Source organism: Anas platyrhynchos, chromosome 2, assembly GCF_047663525.1.
Source record: "Anas platyrhynchos isolate ZD024472 breed Pekin duck chromosome 2, IASCAAS_PekinDuck_T2T, whole genome shotgun sequence".
In the NCBI taxonomy this organism is placed as follows: Eukaryota; Metazoa; Chordata; class Aves; order Anseriformes; family Anatidae; genus Anas; species Anas platyrhynchos.
The window spans coordinates 98871923-98891117 of NC_092588.1; the positions used below are offsets into that span (position 1 = coordinate 98871923).

Sequence of the window (19195 nt, forward strand, 5' to 3'; positions counted from 1 at the left end):
TTCTAAATACAAAAATAAAAGTAACACCATGCAGGAAGCCTGGGGCAGAGCAAGCAGAGGGTCCAAGGTCTCCTACCATTCAGTTCAGTTTTTTAACCCGAAGGTAAGCGAAGATGACTCAGAAGTATTCAGCTCTTTGCTGAAAAGTGCAACAAACAGGCTTCTTTTCCTTCAGGTTCATCTGAAGCCACTGGGATCACCAGCTCAAGGAGCTGCCTTGCTCTCCATGACAGTCAGGAAGAGCTGATCTTCAATGCAGCTCAGGCAGACAAAGCAGGATATGTTCTTGTTGAAATACTCTCATACGGATTCAATGCTGCAGTCATGATTTGCACAGTGAAAAGACATGGAAAGGGTACGGCAATCAGAGATCTTTACACTCAAAACTTTACAAATCTAATTTTGACATATAGAATACAAAATATATGGATTTGAAAGGCTTCTCTGTTTTTTGTTATACCAGAGAGCAACAGAGTTGTTTTAAGACTGTCAATCTTTGCTCAGCTGTGACCCTGAAAGCTCATCACTGTTGCACTGAAGATTAAAATCTCCAGTAAACCACTATGTTTTCCCCACATCAACCTGCTAGGCTCCCTTTATGGGCAAAGAGTAGGGGACCACCACAGAAGTTCTGCTACATTAGGAGGAAGAGAGAAGGAGCTGTTTGTAGATGCTTTTCTTTGCAGACCAAAGAAGCAGCCTGCCCTGAGACTAAGACCTTTGAGATAGCTAGTGAGTCAATCCTGGGTGTGATGTATTTTAACGAGTAGCACATTCATCCAACTACAAGTACAAAGAGTAGAACAAAGATGAAGTGTGAGGGAAATAAAATCAGATTTTGCAACACGTGGTAATTTTTCCCCATCCAATGAAGGGGAAGGAAGCGAATTGCAATCACTATTGTTATAACAAGAATCATTTTAAGTATCTGATACTTATAAGCCTTTGAAATAACTTAGATTTTTAGCTGTAGTTAGCAATTTGTCTTTGCATAACAGAGTTGATACACCAGGTAATTTATTTTTTGTTACTGTATAGAAGACCTCAAAACTAATAAAACAAATAAAAAGCCTTGAATAAATACTGAAAGGTTAGCAGAGGATGGGATGTACAGTATTAAATGTGCTCACAAGTCCTTTGGCCCTGTGGCAGAGAAAGTCTAGAGCCTAGTTTACTTGCTGTAGTAGACTACAAATTCCTCACAAATTCCTTTCAGTTGGAGAACTTCAACTACATAAGAATGGTGAGAAAACACTGAGCTGAAGGAAGAACAGGGGTGACAGTGTGCAGAAAACCTCACACCCTGAGCACAGATGCAGCTGAGAGCAGCCAATCCTGTTGCTGCAATTGATCAAAGACAAACAAACAAACAAACAACAACAACAACAAAATTGCCCACAGTGAGAGTCATCTGCTGTTATTTGGGGTAAAGGTAAATGGGAAAAAGTAGTCAAAATGAGTCCAGAGATAGCTTTTCCTTTCGCCTTCTAGATCAACGTATATGCCTCTCTGCCAGACAGTTGAAAAGAGGATCAGCCAGGTGAAAAGTCTGTCTTGCCTCAGAAAAGGATGCAGAAGAGTCCTCATATATCTCCTGCGCCCCTTACCCCCTGCAATGCATTGGCAAACCAGTACCTAAAGCAGGAAGAATGAAATTCCCTCCACATCCTTTGGCACCAGAGAATTTTTCTTACCTGAGGACCCCAGGTAAGCCCTACTGTGAGGAAATGGAGCCTCCCACCTGCCACAGAAGCTGCCTGGAGAAATGCAGCAGACGGAGGTCACAGAAAAGATAGTATTGCTTTTGGGGAGCAATGGGAGAGAGTGAGGCAAAAGAACCATTTTCTTGTGTTAGAATAGCTTACAGAAGAGGAGATGCAACGACACACCTTCTTGTGGCTAGAAATCAAAGTTTAGAGCTAGTTTAATTGAAATTAGCTCATTTCCCAGCTGAGTAATCCATTGGCCTGATTCTCCGTTGCCTGATGACTTGCTCAGCCATTTACAGCAGGGCACAACGAGGGTAAGATGCTACAATGGGATTGAACTGTAAATGACACAACATGAAGGGCAATAAAGAGTTTGGCCCCAGATGTGGGAAGTACAGAGGTAACTTCCATTACATTTAATTAGTGTTATCACCATTAATTTCCTGTGCATAGACAGAAGAAGACATCCTTTTGATTTCAAATTAATTAACACATAATGATTAATCTGATAGGGTACATCTTTTCAGACAAGAGTGTCCTCTTGATCACAGTTTGGGTGCCAGCACCACTCATCATCTGTGTGTTTTAATTTCTAACTGCTCTCCAGAAGCAAATTTAGCTCTGCAAATCTGTCGATGGAATGAATGACTGGCTGGTTTCCATGTTCTGTGTGTTTTGTTCATTTGATAACACACTGAGAACATCTTGGAAATCTCTTTTTTTTTTTTTTTTTTTTTTCCTCCCTCTCCTCCTCCCCTCTGAGGAGGTTTCAAGGTAGAAATTGAGGAATCTGCAACAGCGAGCAATTTATACCAGCTCTTAACTAGAGAATGTAAGAAATAAAAAAGTTTCTAAAATTGAAAAACACATAAACAGTTTATGGCAGGTTCCCAGACAGATTTGTCTCACTTCAGTTGCCAGAATTTAACAGAACCATTCTCCTTGCCATCAACTACAGTAAAGTGTGTTTGTTTCACTGAAACAGGATCTTGAACTTCATCAGCTTCGCACCATGTTCCTCACACTGCATGTTACCTACCAGATACTGCTATTAATATTACTCTTCCCTTTCCATTTGTCAAGTGATTACTCAATCACACTTTTTTAATATTTATCCACTTTCTTTAGATGGTTATGAATGCAAACAGCTCCATATCCAGGTGCAGCAATACTTGAGTAGACAGCTGATAGTTAACTTTAATATTGAGAAATATGCAAGTAAACTTGGAGTTCTAGAGATATAAATTAAGAGGTAGCAGCAAATCTCAGATACTTCAGTTAAGAAGGATTTTAAATGTCCAAGACATTATTCAGAAGAGTATTTTAGCATATTTGCAGACTGTTTAGGTATGACAGCAGTACACTAAGTATATTTTTACAGCACAAAATGAATAAGGAACAAATAATGCTTTTTTTTCAGAACCCAAATCCAGGATGAGAAGTGTCTATATTATTGACTATATGAACTCAAATATACAATTTCTGAATAAATCACTGAAGGGATGGGACAGGGATGGGGACAGAGAAAGGGAAGTTCCTAATTATTGTTTCAAAGTCTTTTATATGATACAGTTGTGTTAGGCATTCTGGCTCAGATATGCTTTTCATGGCAGCCCCTTCAGGGAGAAAAGAAAGCTCATGGTATGTATCTACCTATCTTTGCTCCAGTAAACAAGAAGAGAGATGCAGTTATTGCAGTGCCCTCAGGCAGGAACATGTGTCATTTCCTTTCTGCAGTATTCACTCTTTTCAGTTGCCATTTCTGTGGACAAACTGCTGTTTGAAGACTGAAGACTCTTGTTTTCTCTCTGTCCTGCTTAGAAACAAATGGAGATGACAAAAGTCTTTTCAATGTTTAACTTGAGCACCTGACTTTAGACAGCTAAATGAAGTTGAAGTCCCCTTTTCCCTGCCCATCAACCTGTGAGCCGTTAAGTGCAGCGAAATCATAGCTGGTGTAGGAAGACACTCATTTACTTTGTCTCCATTTGCATTGAAAGCAAGGAAAGAATTCAGTCCGATGTTCAAAGCAACCCTGGAACATCCATGGGAAAACTCACAAGTAAGATTCCCTTAAGTGCAGTAACTCTGGGGAATTAAGCTTTTTTGGAAATGCACCAGGTAGTGTAAGCTGTAATAACACTTCCAGCCTTCTTATATATTGGCAAATTTGGGTACATTTCTGTGTAAAGTCTTCGGTACAATTCTTGCTTAGAGGCCACAATCTGACTCCTTTCAAAATAGAAGTCCTACTTTTAGTTGAGACAATCAGTGTTGCTCAGTGTGAATAACTGCACTGGAAGTCAATTATATCATCATGTTGCATTTTAATCTCAATGCAATCTCACTCTTGATTGAGAGGAAACATATAACAGATAATGCTAAATAACAATAGCCAGAACTATTTCTATTTGAAACAACATAAGACTGTGATGAAGAAGGAGAGAAAGAGTTGTATTTTAAGCCTCTCAGATACATAAGGGAAAATGCGTAAATTCAGTGCACAGGTTGTCACAAGCAAGACAAAAAAACAACAGTGAAAGCAGTAACAATAGCAACAGTTTTGCAGTACACTCAGCTTGAATCTGGTCCCTTTGCTAAAAATGTTTCCTGGCTGGTCAAAAGAGACAGTCTGTGAAGGTTTGAAAAAATCAAAGCTCTTTATATCAAGTTCTTTTAACTGGAATTTAAACCAGAAAATTAAATATATATGTATTTCTCACACATATTTTACAGATCAGAAAAGGGGAAAATAAAAGGACTTTTTAAAATTTTTTACAGATTTAAATTTTTAACAACAAGAAAAAAATGATAAGCTCCAACCTGTATGGCTTGATCCAGTTGTTAGTACAATAGAATAGTTGCAGGCTAGTGCTTCTGCGTCTCTGCTCTACCACAGACCCGAAGCCTGAAAAACTAGGGGACATGAACTGGTGTTCTTGGCTTGGCTTTCCACCTCCGTTTTTTATATATTTATTTATTTTAAGATACCAGGAAGGGCAAGGAGAGGCTGTTTGCCAAGAAAGTGGTGTTTAAGTTGACAGTTCGGATGGATGTTTGTTTGCTTAGCCTCCAGGCGAAGGGAAAGTAGAAATCAGGACCAGTCTAGTTTTTAACAGGAACTCTAGAAAATGACAGGATGGGAAAGGGAGGGTAGAGGAGCAAGAACAGCAATCACCTAAACAGGAGGGGAAAATAAATAAATTAATTAAAAAAAAAAAAAAAAGCCACAATTTATTTTGGTTGCTTCCCTTTCCAAGAAATATATTGCTGTCCCTTTAACTGTGTATGCCTCATTGGCACATGTGCCAGGGGAAGGATTACACTTTACTAAGGAAGTAATGCAAACTTGTCTTCATTTGGTTACCATGGATATGGTACTATGTGAGACAAAGCCTCCCATTTGCATTGCAAACAACCAGGAGTGATGAAGGACACCAAACTTGATATTCTGGCCACAGAGTATCCCTGGTTCTTCCATGTGAATGATCACAAGGAAAACTACCACAGCTCTGGGCCTGCTCTTGATACCATGAAAACAAGGGATGGGATGCTGCCTTTCCGATCAGGCAGAAGCAGAATCACACACACCTACAAAACGAATGGTGTTCCTTGTGCTACCTCATGTGAAATAGCTAACGGATATGTATGGCAAACATTTAGCTTTCCAGCTTTTTCCCATGGGGAATGAGAGCTGAATCAATATGTTGGTAAACTGGAGTAAGTGATTTCCACAGATACTGGAACGGAATAGAGAGTGGCTAGGTCGTATAATTGCTGGGCTTTTATGCAACAGCTTTTATCTATTCGAGTGTCCTCTTCATTCTGCAGAAGTACTACATAAAGTACCTTAATTTTATACAAAATCCAGTTAAATGAGTGAGAAGAACAGTCCCCTAAACAGACCTAGTGGGAACCAGTGCAGCACAGTTAATAGCAAAGAGGGAAATTGTCTCGTTTCCCTAAAACAAATTGCAGATGATTGTTTGTCTATTAGATTGCTAGATTGTCAGTAATTCTTTTTTATTGCTTTAAGCTTTGGCAGATATATAGTCACACATCATTTTTATTTCAACTGACATGGAATACAAACAGTATGACCCTGTTTTCTATGGATAGAAATGGCCAAATTGCCATTGGTCTGTGTTAAAAAAGAACTGGATCCCAAACATTAAGCCCAAATCCATGAATTGAGGGTTTTCTCTCCAAGGAAACTTAGCCATGGATTAACTGGAACAGTAGATCAGACATTTGGCACAAACACTACTTCCTCCCCGAGCACTGAATGGGGCATCCAGGCACAACTCTGGTGGGGCTGTGGCAGCTATACCACACCAGGATACTCTTTTTGGCTCCCCAGTTCAGGACAGCAGCCTGTGGCCACCAGCACTAGGTAAGCAGCTTTCCTGTGATATAGAGGACACAGACAGATCGCTGTCTGTCCTCACACACCATTCTCTGTGGGTGCGCGTGTGTGTGCACAATTAAGACCACCAATCCTTTAGTTGCCCAACAGAGGGTCCACAAAACAATAGTTGTGCACCAATGCAATCCCAGTCACTTCAGTGGGTTTGTTTCCTGCTGGTGTCAGTGAGCGTGAGCAGAATAAGCCCCAGATGTGTTTGTCTTTTCCCTTTCCACTAAAACAAGCAGCTGGCACCATGCCTAGCCCTGCATGCATTTCTGAAACCGTGCTCTCAGAAAGCTCAAGTCCACTGCTGTTGTGTCCCTGAGTAAACACTGTGAGCAAAGAATGGCAAGCTTTGCAAAAGAGTTTTGTTACCTGCTGCCAACAACCACCAAAGGGACAGAGTCCTTCAGGGAATGTCCTGCTGGGTGGAAGGACAGGGAAGCAGGCAAGTGTTAAACACAGGAAGAGTTCCCTGCCATTGAGGTTCCCGTCTGAGCACCATTAGACTTTACCTGCATGAGCTTCAGTCTTTTCTTACCTTTTGAGAGCATACAACAGGGAAATAAAGCCCAAGCCCAAACCCTACTCTTTCTTCCTCCCTCTCCATGCCAGCCTAAGAAGCAGGTCAAGAAGGGAGAGGGAGGAGGGACGTGAAATGGCAGCAAATACCTGGACTGGTAGCTCTGTCCGCATGTCTCTGACAGCTCTCCAGGGCTTCCAAGTCCTTGGGCTCCCCTTGAAGTGCTGCAGAGTAGAGAGGACATGTTGCCCTCACCCATCGTCTGGTCTCAGTACTCTTCCAGATGCACCCTGCAACAGCAACAGGAAAGGCGTGGAAAACCACCGGATCAGCCTGTCTTTTCAGACCAAAGCAGGTGCAAACCCTCACCATACATAGGTCTCCTGAAAAACTGAACTTAGTATTTCACTTACTTTTAGTCCCTAGCTTCTTGCCTTTCAGGCTCCTTTCATTCCTCTGCACCATAACAGATTAGGAAAGGTTTCTTGGTATTTCTTTAAACATTCATGCACTGGCAAGCAAAAATGCAGTGAGGCAGGCTGGATGGCAAAATCTCTTGAATGACAGAAGTACTCAGAGTGAATAATCTTGTAAAGTGCTGTTTTATTAAAGTCTGAAAATAAGTTTGGGCTTAGCCCTCCAATCATTAGATCTGTTCCCTCTGTGTGTTCAGTCCTCCCTGTTTATTTTGGTTTAAAAAAGAAAATGTTGTCTAAAGTTGTTTTAATTCTATTAATCTTGCATAACTACCACAGGGATGGGAAAACTGGTGTTCTTTCCTCCCCACATCAGCATGACTGCAAATTCTATATGAAGATGCTGAATCTATAAATGGCAGATCTCCTGCTATTTCCACTGGTTTCAAGGGAGTTACAGACAGATATCCCAGAAGAGGTAAATGGCCCGCTATTTTTATTTCCAGCATTGTCAAAGCCAGAAATAACTCATCCTGACTTTTACGGACAAGGCTAAATTTGCAGAACTGGAATTTAGAACAGTTTTTTTTTTTTTTTTTTTTTTTTTCTTCTTGATAAAACTGGGATCTTCAAGTCATAAAGGATATAACACTAGTTAAGTGAATCAGCCCTTGCAATGTCATTCTTACAGGGCTCTTTTCAAAGTATAGCATCAGTGCAAATTATTTTTACATTCATTGCTACTTATAACAATAGAGTTCAGGAGAGTTCTGGTTCTCACCAGCCCTTATGTTCCTTCTCCACTCATATATGAGCTCGGACTTATTTGATTTGAACAACAGTTCACACAGCCAGTACCGATGATGTGATGGATATGCCTTTCACTAGAGTCTCAGTAGCATCATAGCACAAAGATGCAGGCACTGATTCTGCTTCTTTGCAACTTCTCATTACCAGTTCTGACATACTCAGAGTTACAATGGGTTTGGACAGTATCAGATTAGTCCACAAGCAGCCTGACTGACGTCAGTCAGAAGCCAGCATGCTCACTACACACCAGCATATGGGGAAAGAAATCAGATGAGGCTAACCTCCTCCCTCAGGTGCAAGAAGGAAATCTCAGGCTGGAGGCATTACATGCTCACCAGAATTGCTCTGACTGGTATTTAACCATAATTGTTCCCCTCTTTCTCTTCAGGACAAAACTTCAACTGGTTTTACTTGCATATGGAAGTAGACACGTTTTGCCCCAGATTACTCCTGATTTACCTGAGAGCCACTTCAGGTCTAGTTCTGAGCCTACAAAATTCAATTGAAAATTACCCACTGAGAACTTGGTTCAAACTTTGTCCACACCAGACTCTGCTAGCCCTCATGAACACTGATTTTACCCATCTGTGTACTGACACAGGAAACCCTGAGGGCAAAAGTTTTGCTTTTGTGTGTTGATAAGCATATGCTTTGCATACTAGGGAAAGGTAGGAGTGGGACTGTAAGCACATGCAATATGTTGTAGGCAAGATTTTTTGTCCCTTATGCAAACAGGCATGGCATTTAAACAATTGCTAATCCTATCTCAATGTCTGAGAAAACAAAGTGTATAGTCAAAAAGTCAATAACTTAATCTGACTTTATACAGACCAGTAAAACTACATGGCTCAATATCTTAGACACTAGTGTCATTAGACATTCTATATTTAATTACTCAGTGACATAAACTTCAAGCTTCAGCCACTGGTAATGGGGTTGTCCCACACAAATAGGGTAATCCACTGAAGATGGAATTGTTCTTCCCTCTCCATTAGATATACTTGTTATTCTCACAGTAAAATAACAGAAAAGGAATGTTGTCCTCCAAAAATGCTTCTATTGGCATCACCCTTCTGCCAACAGTGCTTAGCTGGGGTAGGCTTACATTACAAATACAGCTTCAGAAAAAGAATAAGGGAAAGTAAATAAGGCTTACCTGTGCCAGTACAGATATTGCATGCTCTAACACTTATTCAGAAGCCAGAAAACAGATAGGTGAGGCTCTCCAGCAGGCTCTCCCGTAACAGCTCAACAGCTCTGAAAATCCAAGGCAGCCTTCATTGCTCCTAAAAGAGAGAGGGCAAATATTTGCATAACCTGGGCCGATATTTTCATAATCCCCACCCATTCACACCAAAACCTGTTTTTCAAATACACTTTACTCCGTGTTACATAAGCGTTCTTAAGAACAGATGTGTTCAGGAAGTTTTGCACAGTTGAGATTTTCCTTAAAGCCGTGTGGGAAGTTGACGTGGTGCAGATTTTAGGGTCATTGAGATGTGTTGTGAGGGCTGTTGCCCTGCTGATGCCACAAGCAAACCTGGATGTGCACAGGGTCGTACATGAACACAAAACATCCTGGGCAGTCTTTGCAGTGAGGCTAACACAGGCTGGGAAGAGGTCCCAACAGCATCTAAAACTGGCCTGGCTTAGCATGGTCAGCCCACACCATCTCCTATAGGTGTGAAGGTTCAGATGCCCCTGGGAAGCCAACCTACCCCAGGGCAGTTGTCAGTCAAGTGTCAGGGGATGGTGGCAGCCACAGAGTTCATCAGAGAAATAAAAATTCCTGGTGCCTTCATGACCCATGGAAATTGCACAGTGCTCTCCAACTTCAATCCCAAGAACAAACAAGATTTTTAAAACAAAGAGACAAGCTAACAAAAACAAACTGAGCACTTGAAATCTAATGAAAATAACACAGCCAAAGCCTACAAAGCTGCTCTCATCAGACTTGAAAAAAGTAAATAAACAGCCTGACAAACAATAAATCCAACCTTGCAAAACTACTTTCAGCAGCACAATATTACCAAATGCACAACTGCTACGAGATGTGCCATTTCATCTGGGGGCAGATTTGAAAGTTCAAGGCCACTTTGAATAGCTCCAGAACACCAGAGATGTGAATACTGAACAGGGCAGCCAATGGATACCACCTCAGGCAAATCTTATATCCTTAGCCTGGCTCAGGCACTGACTTTCACTAAGTATTTTGGACATGTATTTTGATTTCTTTGTCTCTACACTGTACTCTCTATAACATAAGGATTCTGGTAACCTGGCACATATATCCCAGTGTATTAATGTACACATACCACTTTATACATTAGTATTTTATATTACCTACAGCTATCTTCAGTCAGTCCTCACCAGGGCTGAAACATCTATACAAACACATGCTACAAACTCAGAAAGTAAAATTTATGACGGAAAAGGTGCCTTCAAGCAGCCATTCAGCCAGGAAACCTGATCAGAAAAGTCTTCATAATTTCTCCCTCCACATGTACTGAAAGCTCAAAGTTCATAGTGGGTGGGCTTTGTGAAATAGCCAGGTCATGAAAGCATAGTCAAGTAGATTAATTAAACCAATACAGAGAGTAGAAAAATCAAGATCAAAGGAAAATCTAGTAATCTAACCTGAAGCTCTGCAAGAGCTCCTGGAGAGAAGCTAGTTACCATACTTGAATTCAAATAAATAACACCTGCTTTTGTTAACTGTACTTTATCCTTCCCTCTTTCTTCCTCTGAGTCTTCTACACTTTTTGGGTTCCCATCTTGTCAGTGAGAAAATGCCAAATACAGACAACTGGTGTTGTGTCTGCGAGTAACTTCAGTCCATTCACTATCCGTCACTCTCACTGAGGATAGATGTGCAAAGCTGGAACTAATAGAACCACAGCAGAGCCGCATTGAGCTTCATCAAGCTCCTGGTGTACAGTGTTAACTAGTTTGTACCATTGCATGGCATTTTGCCAGAGGTAAACTAGTTTCACAGCATTAGTTGGTATTACTGCACCATGCAGCAAGTTGCCCACCAGAGACTGCAGGGATGTCTCAACGCAAGTTGTGTAGCATGATGTTCACATAACACATCCACCCTTGCAGCTTGGAGGCTATAGTATAATCAATTCAGTGCAAAAACTGAAGCGAAGCAAACTCATCCTCACAAGCTTATTATGTTACAATTTTCTTGACTGAAATCCCAGCCTCTTTAAGAGCAAAAACATCACCAGCCTGGATTAGCAATTTGTATGCACCTGTCTTCCTTTATTTTCAGGACATTCAGTGGACTGTTGTAGTAAAGGTAAAAAATGGAGAGAAAAAAAAAAAAAAGCAAAAAAGCTTAAAAGTCTAACAGCAACACATCATTATTTTTTTTTCTCCAGTGCTCTTTAACCAAGTCAGACACTGTACCCTAATATTTTGCCACAGACAAGATGAAATAATTTATCATTACCATGAGCATAATTTAGTGAACATAAAAAAATATATATATTATGTGATGATTTTCATCAGGGCTCAGAAAGCGGGATTTAGACAACATCTCACTCTCCAATATGTACCCCATTGAGTCAAATGGTGTTCTCAGTTTTCTCTCTAAACACCAAACTTTCCCTATATACAAAATCCTTCATTTTCTTTCTTAGATTTCTGATCTTTCCATCATTTTTATTTAAAACTTTCCCCTTCCCTGCTCCAAAAATGCCAACTAAAGTTTTACAAACTCTTTCAAACCCATTAAATATTTCTATTTAAATAATACCAAAACAACTCATTTTAAATGTTATCATTTAGATTTGAAAATATTTTAATAAACTCCATTTCTATGTAAAAAGATGTTCTGGAGTGGACAAAAACATTGTGATGAAAATGCTATAATGTGACATTCTGTACAAGTCCACAAGAAAGTCTGTCTTAAAGAATTTCAGGTCAAGATTTGATCAAGATGAACTATTTTTATAAAACATTCTTGTTTTGGAAGACCAACATTTTTGATGAGGAAAACATAAAAAGATCTAATCAGCTTTATGTCTAATTCCTTTCCCTTCTCCACCACTCCTCTTCATCTCAGATTACTTTGAGGGCAGTCATGTCCTGTCACAGAATCACAGAATCACAGGAACATCTAGGTTGTCAAAAGACATGGCTTTGTCTCAGTAAGAAGCAGTAAAAGTTTCTGATAAACAGTGTGATCATGATGTTTGCCAAGTAGTGGTAAACTGCTTCTCAGATTTGTAGGAAAATGTTCTGTTTTCTGTGGGAAACTGCAGCACATTCACATCCTTCTCTCCATGCATTCTTTCACGTTTTATGAAGAAAGCCTTGGCTGTTGCTTGAGAGTAGATGTACTTGGTTGTGGCACTCTGTCCAGGACAAATGGCACATACCTTTCGTATTAGCTCCATATGAGCCAGAAGAGAGGACTATTGCAAAAGCTGTTCTTAAATGGTTGCTCATTCATTACCAGAGGCATTCAGTCTCTACAAAGGATGTGGGATTGCACCAACAAATCTGAGCTTACATTTTCAGTAGAAGGGGTGGCTTTGTGCAAATACAATAATAGCCAAATTTCCTTCTTCACATCAATGCTACCCCACTGATTTCAGACTCTGGACTCTGAAGCAGCAAAGCATGTGCTCAGAATGAAGCACAGCATGAACTGTTATGCTGATAAAGACAGACTTGCACGTGAAATTAAGCCCAGGCTGAAACATTATCTTGATGCTGGACTCACCCTTTCAGCTGTAGATTTTCTGTCAACTTGTTTGCAATGACCTTTTTAATTTTTCTTCCTGATCTCTTGTAAAAATATCAAATAGCTCAGCTTCTCCATCAGAGATTTAAAACCACAGAAGACTTCTGTACAAATAAAAGAAAAAATAAGAGTTTGGCTGATGATCTGTGACACCGAAGTGAAACTATTTCTCTCAGAGCTATTCCTAGAATACCAGAGGAAAAAAATCAGTGGGACAGTCATTAATAAGGAGAGATTTTCATGTGTCTCTGTATCTATGGGCATGTACAGGAAGTGTACAAAATTATAGAAAAGTGCTGAGAATATATTTTTCCAGTAGTCCCTGTGGAGTTAGCCAGGATCTAGACAAAGAACAAATCTGGATGGGGAAACAACTAATAGTTGTTCTCCTGAAACTTATGACACAAGAAGCTCATTCTGGGCTCTTGCCACTTATTTTTTGTCCCCTTTCTGTCACATGGGAGACTCTAAGTCAGAGTGCTAAAGACAATTTGGGAAATTTTTTGGGAAACAGCATTTAAATGGCTGGGACCCTGCCCTGTCCTGTGACTACATGGTCCCTGGAGACAGCTGGTTGGAAAATTTCTGAAGAACTTTCTTTCCCCAGTGAAAAATATGTTGAAACTGAGATTCTTATGAGAATTAAGCTTTCACAAGCTGGAGTATATTTTTTATGTGAGATTATTATTTTTTTAATTATCTTTAAACAAGCACATTTAGAAAGACACCAGTGTTTTCACATCTCATTTTCCCACTCTGCTACAGTGTTCCAGTGTGGAACACTGCTCCACAACTAGAAAAAGTATTGGGGGGGTGGGGGGGAGACATGACACAGAAACCACCTTTTTTTCCTTGCGTATTTTCAGACCTTTATCAATAACAAAAGTCAGCCAATGCCAGCACCCAGAATAGTACACTCATGGCTAGAAAATGGTACCTGTGACTTTAAGGAACATTTCAAACTAGTATAATCCAGGAAATCTATTTGGCCATCATTTTCTATTTCTCCATGCTTGAACATGAAATAATGCCACTATCAAAGCAATGTTGGTTGTTTATTATCATTCACTAAGTCCTGTTTATATTTCCAAGTAGATAGAAAATGACATTTTATAAACATGACTCAGACCATGAACCTTCTGGATCCTATAGAAAGATCAGAAAGACAGACTCTATTAGTAAGTGCAGAATGATGCTCTTCCTTCAAAATCCATCTTCTGTACAAAAAAAGAGTAAAATGACTCTGCTATCACTTATTTGATCCATTTTTCTCCTTGTTATGAGAGCATCCATTATTTTTAAGGAGACAATGCTACAGGGGTGGGTGTCACAGTTAAAATACTTTGTACAGGAATAAATATAAATATATATTTCCTTTAGTAATTAAGCATTTGTGATATCCTTTTTAATATTGACTGGGTCTGTATCATTTTGTACTGAAGACAGCTGGCAATCTTCTCACATACAGCATCTCTAAAGTATCCCAGTTTCTCTTATAAGAGTGCTGCTAATACATTGAGAACTCAGGGCAACATCATTTGGACACAAATATTTATGAAAAGACATGGATAATACTTGATTAATTGAACAGATGTGCAAGTTTCCGCCACCAGAGGTCATTTTCATCCTAGAATGAACTAAAAGAACTCTCAAAAATCTGTCCTTTTATCTAAGTGAACATCCTAAATTATGGTCCCAATGCCCCAGATATTCCTCATCAAAACAAGTAATCTGGGATGTGATGTAAAGAATATTAAAAAGCTTAAGAAATGGCTCTTAACTTGATCAAACAAAATCAGTCTGTGCTGTGAAATATCAACAAAATCCCAGCTTTCACATTTTTTGTGCATATGGGATTGGTCAGTTTAAGCAACCCTGATGGCCTGAATATTTTTCCTGAGAAATTCTATTTGTCTGGGGAAAAAAATTGCCAATGCAACAATAATACAGCTTATAAGTCTCTATAAAAACGCAGTGGGTAAATGTGAGCCATCTGTTTTTCCCCCTTTCTTCCTCATGTCTACCAGCATCATCTGCAGCTCCTTTCCCAGAAGGCTGAATCCTACTCTTGTGTGTGTTGCCTAACTGTCATGCCTGGAACTGAGGGGCATTTCTAACATATCACCCATTTACACTAGGACACATGCATGTACACCATTCATGCTGATATCAAACTGTGAACTAATACATACTAACATTTGAATATTAGGAAGGGGAGCAAAATTTAGGTCTTCAGCTTTAGAAAAAAAAAAAAAAAAAAAAAAAAGAGAGTTTATATTTATAAATTGGGAATTACAAAAAAAAAAAGTTGAAAATTAAGAAATGTCTGTACGGTACAGATATGACATGAACATGAGAAGGCACTAAACTATTGTACTGCAATAAATTAAAAATAGGAAGAAAAGGAACTTTGATTAAAATATGCAATCATCCAAAATGAATGCTGTGAGTAATACAATGATTCAGATAACAAGTAGAAGCTTGTGAGAGGAGAGCTGTGAGTAACTAACCTTCATACAGTCGTAGTACGAAACACAGTTGTGCTGGATGTCATGGAGTTTTGATCATTTGGGTTCCTTTGACATTTGACAGGTGCCAGGGTGCTTAGAATAACATCTCCCTCTATGTTGTCACACAGCCATTAAAAACACTTGCACTTGCTGGCCAAACACCTCTCTACTATTTAATTCTTTATTGAAACTAGGAGTGTCCACTATGGACATATTGTACTGTCTGCTGAAGAAACATGGTTAAAAAAAAAAAAACAGTGTTGTTTAATATTCCCACAGAGTTTATCATCTGTAACTTCACATGATTTTTGGGCCCCAACCCCAAATGGGTCCAGGATCCCACTGCATTAGATAACGCCCAAGTGCTATAAGCATGTCATCTTCTAAATGTGCAGAAATCATTACAACTCAAATGAAATAATTTTATAGTTCACTTAGAGTTCTAGAACATTTTTCTAGCAAGATATATGAATTTCTAAACTGACAGATCAATTGTCAATGCCTCTCACACTCAGCATTTTAGTGAACTTTCCACCTCAAAACTACCATGGGACCAGATGACGCATGTGAAACTGTGGAGATGAGGCTGCTTCATCTGTCTCGTGTTTTGAGAAGGCCAAAATATGTCATTTTGTTATAAAACTGTCCCAGGGTAGAAAGTCAGTTCCAAGCTGGACTGTAGACAGGCTGATATCTTGTACAATAACAAGCTCAGCAAAATGAGCTTGAGTTTGATCCAAGGCACCTTAAAGGCAACGGGAAAACTCTGAATTAGGCTCAGTGATAAAGATATCAAAAAAAAGGTTTTATTTATAAATGATATGAAGATTGTTTCTGAGGTATTTGGGGTATCAGGAAAGAGGGAGGCAAGGATGCAAAATTCTTCTTGCTCGGCAATCACTATACAGGAATTAATGCTTGGCAAAGCAATAATATCACTATTTCTCCTTGTTTTACACCAAGGACCAAAAGGGGAGTTGAAGGAGATTAATTACTTTGCCTGCTAATCAATGCAAAGACATATTTTTCTGCTCCTCCATCTCATAATTTTTATTTCATCTAGTTTGTTTTTTTTTTAGGGTTGCCAGATGTCCCAGCTTCACTGGGACAATCCTGGTTTTTGAAGGTACATCCCATCTGCTCTTGAAAATATTTCTGTTCACTGCTCTCTTGTTGATTGTGTGCTTTTAGAGCAGCCAGCCAGCAAAGGACTGCAGGAGAGAAGCTGATAAATTATTAGCAAACTATAAAAAGCTGCCCATATTTCCCTAATGCTGAAAATTAATTCTGTAGGGAGAGTTTTTTGCAAAACGTAAACGGTCAACATGGCACACAAGAAATTATGATTACAAGTTCCACCACTGTTCAGAGATCACCCCTTATGTCTATGCATTTCAAAATGGAAGCAGGGCTTCTGCACTTCCTGGGCTGCTTGAGCTCCCATTGCAGAGGAAGCCCTGGGCTTTCCATTGTACAGGTCAAGAAAATGGATCCTCTAAAACCGGAGCAGGGGGAGAGGAGCATGAGTACGTTGCAGAAAACCTCCCACCAAGAGCCAAAGCTGGATGCATGGGCAGTGAGGTGACTGGCCAGGAGGCTACACTGCATCTCTGACCCAAAGAAAGTCCTCCCAGAGAAGGAGGCTATAGCCCAATTAGATCAGAGTATCTACAGAAAGAGGAGGCTCACTCCTACACTTTCAGCTCCAGATCCCTTTCACACCTATCAGCTCTCATGAATATATCATGACTGTAACAAATATACCATGATAATCTTCCTAGGGCTCCAACTACTGAAGTCATGTGAATCTTTAAGATTCAAAGCTGTTTGTTAAGAAGAGAAAATGAGTTTGCAGTCCTCATAACATAAATATATACAAATAAATTAAAAAAAAAAAAAAAAAAAAAAAAAAGCTTGTAAAAGCCAACCGTAAAGGGACAAATGAAAAGCATGCCAAGTCAGGAAGTCAGGTATTTTTTTTTCCCTTTTCATGGTGTTCTTCTGAGGCTTGACTCATGGTTTCTGAATGCTTGGGGAAAACAGAAAATCAAGGAAAAGAAAAAGTGATGATACCTCAAATGGGAGGTCATCTTCCTCCAATGTGATGCCATGTGTTGTGGTTTAACCCGGCCAGCAGCTAAACTCCACACAGCCGATTGCTCACCTTCCCCTTCCCTCTCTGTTGCACTGCTCTGAAACAATTAAAACATCAGCATGTTATCAGCACTCTTCTCATCCTAAGCCAAAACATAGCACCCTACCAGCTACTAGGAGGAAAATTAACTCTGTCCTAACTGAAACCAGGACACCATGTTTGCAAGCAGACCCCATCACAGTATCTTCTGTGCATTCTCTCGGACTTAAGAACATTCACCCATCTACCCTGCTTTGTTCCAGCAAATGTATTGTTCAAAAATTCCCTTGTCACAGACTGCAGAGGACTTGACCACTTTGCTGCAGGTTGTGCTGAAAGTGGAAGTGTAAAACTTTCAAGAGTTAAGAAATGTAACTCTTTGCCTTTTTTTCTCAAAACTATGTGGAATTAGAAGGAAAAAAAGAATTTATAGTTTTCACTGTTCTGCCAATATGAAAAAGAATTTCAGCTCTTTAAGAATTAGAAATATGGTAAATATATTTCAACTAGCACACGTAAAATATTGTTAGTATATAAACTAAATCAGGACAAACCTTTCCTTTTGAATAACAGCACACTGAAATACCAAGTTTGTGGTGAGAGACTGGGGTTTACTTAGTAGAGCTCAAAAGAGAAAGAGTACAAAATAACAAAAATAAAAACATCAGTACTGCCTACATGAAAACAAAAGGAAGATTACACCCACAATTCTCAGAAATTATATGTAGATATCTAGAATAGATTTATTTACCCAAATGTAATATTCACAGTGTGGCTATCTCCAGTTGAACTAGAACCCAGAACTAGCTTCCTTGAGAGCAGAGAGGAAAAAGCATTTCTAGGCATAAAATGGAGGTCATAGGTAGGCCAGGCAAATCAAAGTCTTGTTTCTCGTGACAGACTACAAAGAGAACCCAGCTCCCTAGCTCAAGCACAGATAATTGCTCTGGTCACCTGGCATGACATAAGATGCACCACACTCCTAACGCTCTCATGCAAATAGAGGAGGAACACCTGTTTTTAAAGAAAGAGTTTAGAAAGCCTGTGTAGCAACCCCATACTTATTCAGCATAACAAACCTGAATATTAAGCACTAGCAACGTATGAGAACATTATTCTTCAGGAAAAAAAAATAATATATATCTTTACTGGGAGAATTACTTTATTTTTTTCCTCTGTATTTCTAAGTCACGAGAGAAAAGTTTAGAAATGACTGTTCTGCATTTCTAGCTCCGCCTGTGACAATCAGCTGCCACACTGGCCAACACTGTCCTTCTGCTTACCCCTGCAGTGGCACTCTTCCTTGAATGAATGTCATGCCTCCAAACACAAGCTTGCAGAAAATTTCTTTTTTTTTTTTTTTTTTTTAGAACAGCCCATGTTGCCACCATGTCTCTTGGCACTGCAGTCAGGGTCCTGGACGCATCTGAGCTCATCCACAGCTGGAGCATGACTCACCTTCTCTTTGTGAGGAGGTTTGGGGAAGAAGGCTCCCAGATGTGCTAAACAAGCCATGTGTTGTAGTGTCACTGCATCAATCAGTGTGGGGTCCTTGCACGATATGGTCTTTTTAGGGCAGCACAGAGCAGGCTGGTTGCAAGCTCACAGATTGCTAGCAACTGAACTTAGACAACAAAAAATATGAAGTATGTTGGTGGACAAACATGAAGGCCAGGAGTTTCTCACAGGTGAATTTACACTCTGGAGCTGTGTGCAACCTACTTGAACCTGCTCTGTCCCCTCTGATAGCATACACAGTACATCAGCTTAGCCAGTCGTAGATGATAAGGAAAGTGATAACTGATACAGTTACGAGAGGTTTTGAGACCTTTAGTGCCTGTAAGTATGGTCCACACTGACAGATTTTTCAAATGGGCTTATTTTTTAAAAGCTCTAAAACCCAATTTGTAAAATACACATTTTTACATG

At 39.7% G+C, this 19195-nt stretch overlaps 1 protein-coding gene across 5 annotated transcripts in view; it reads right to left on the reverse strand.

The window, feature by feature from the left end:
* The window catches only part of ITPRID1 (ITPR interacting domain containing 1), a 52768-nt gene extending 39975 nt beyond the window's left edge, over nucleotides 1–12793 (reverse strand). For 2 of the 5 annotated variants that reach the window (XM_027451386.3, XM_005014031.6), the window contains exons 1-3: nucleotides 12602–12793; nucleotides 9023–9152; nucleotides 6790–6930 (exon numbers count right to left, since the gene is read on the reverse strand). In XM_027451386.3, the coding sequence (XP_027307187.1) occupies nucleotides 6790–6899 (110 nt within the window). In that variant the 5' untranslated portion in view covers nucleotides 6900–6930; nucleotides 9023–9152; nucleotides 12602–12793. Of the gene's footprint in view, nucleotides 1–1694; nucleotides 1741–4532; nucleotides 4652–6789; nucleotides 6931–7053; nucleotides 7242–9022; nucleotides 9153–12601 lie in introns of those variants that run through there. The other 3 variants (XM_021268525.4, XM_038175380.2, XM_072033279.1) reach the window with 3 other exon arrangements.
* Between the last annotated feature and the right edge of the window lie 6402 nt (nucleotides 12794–19195).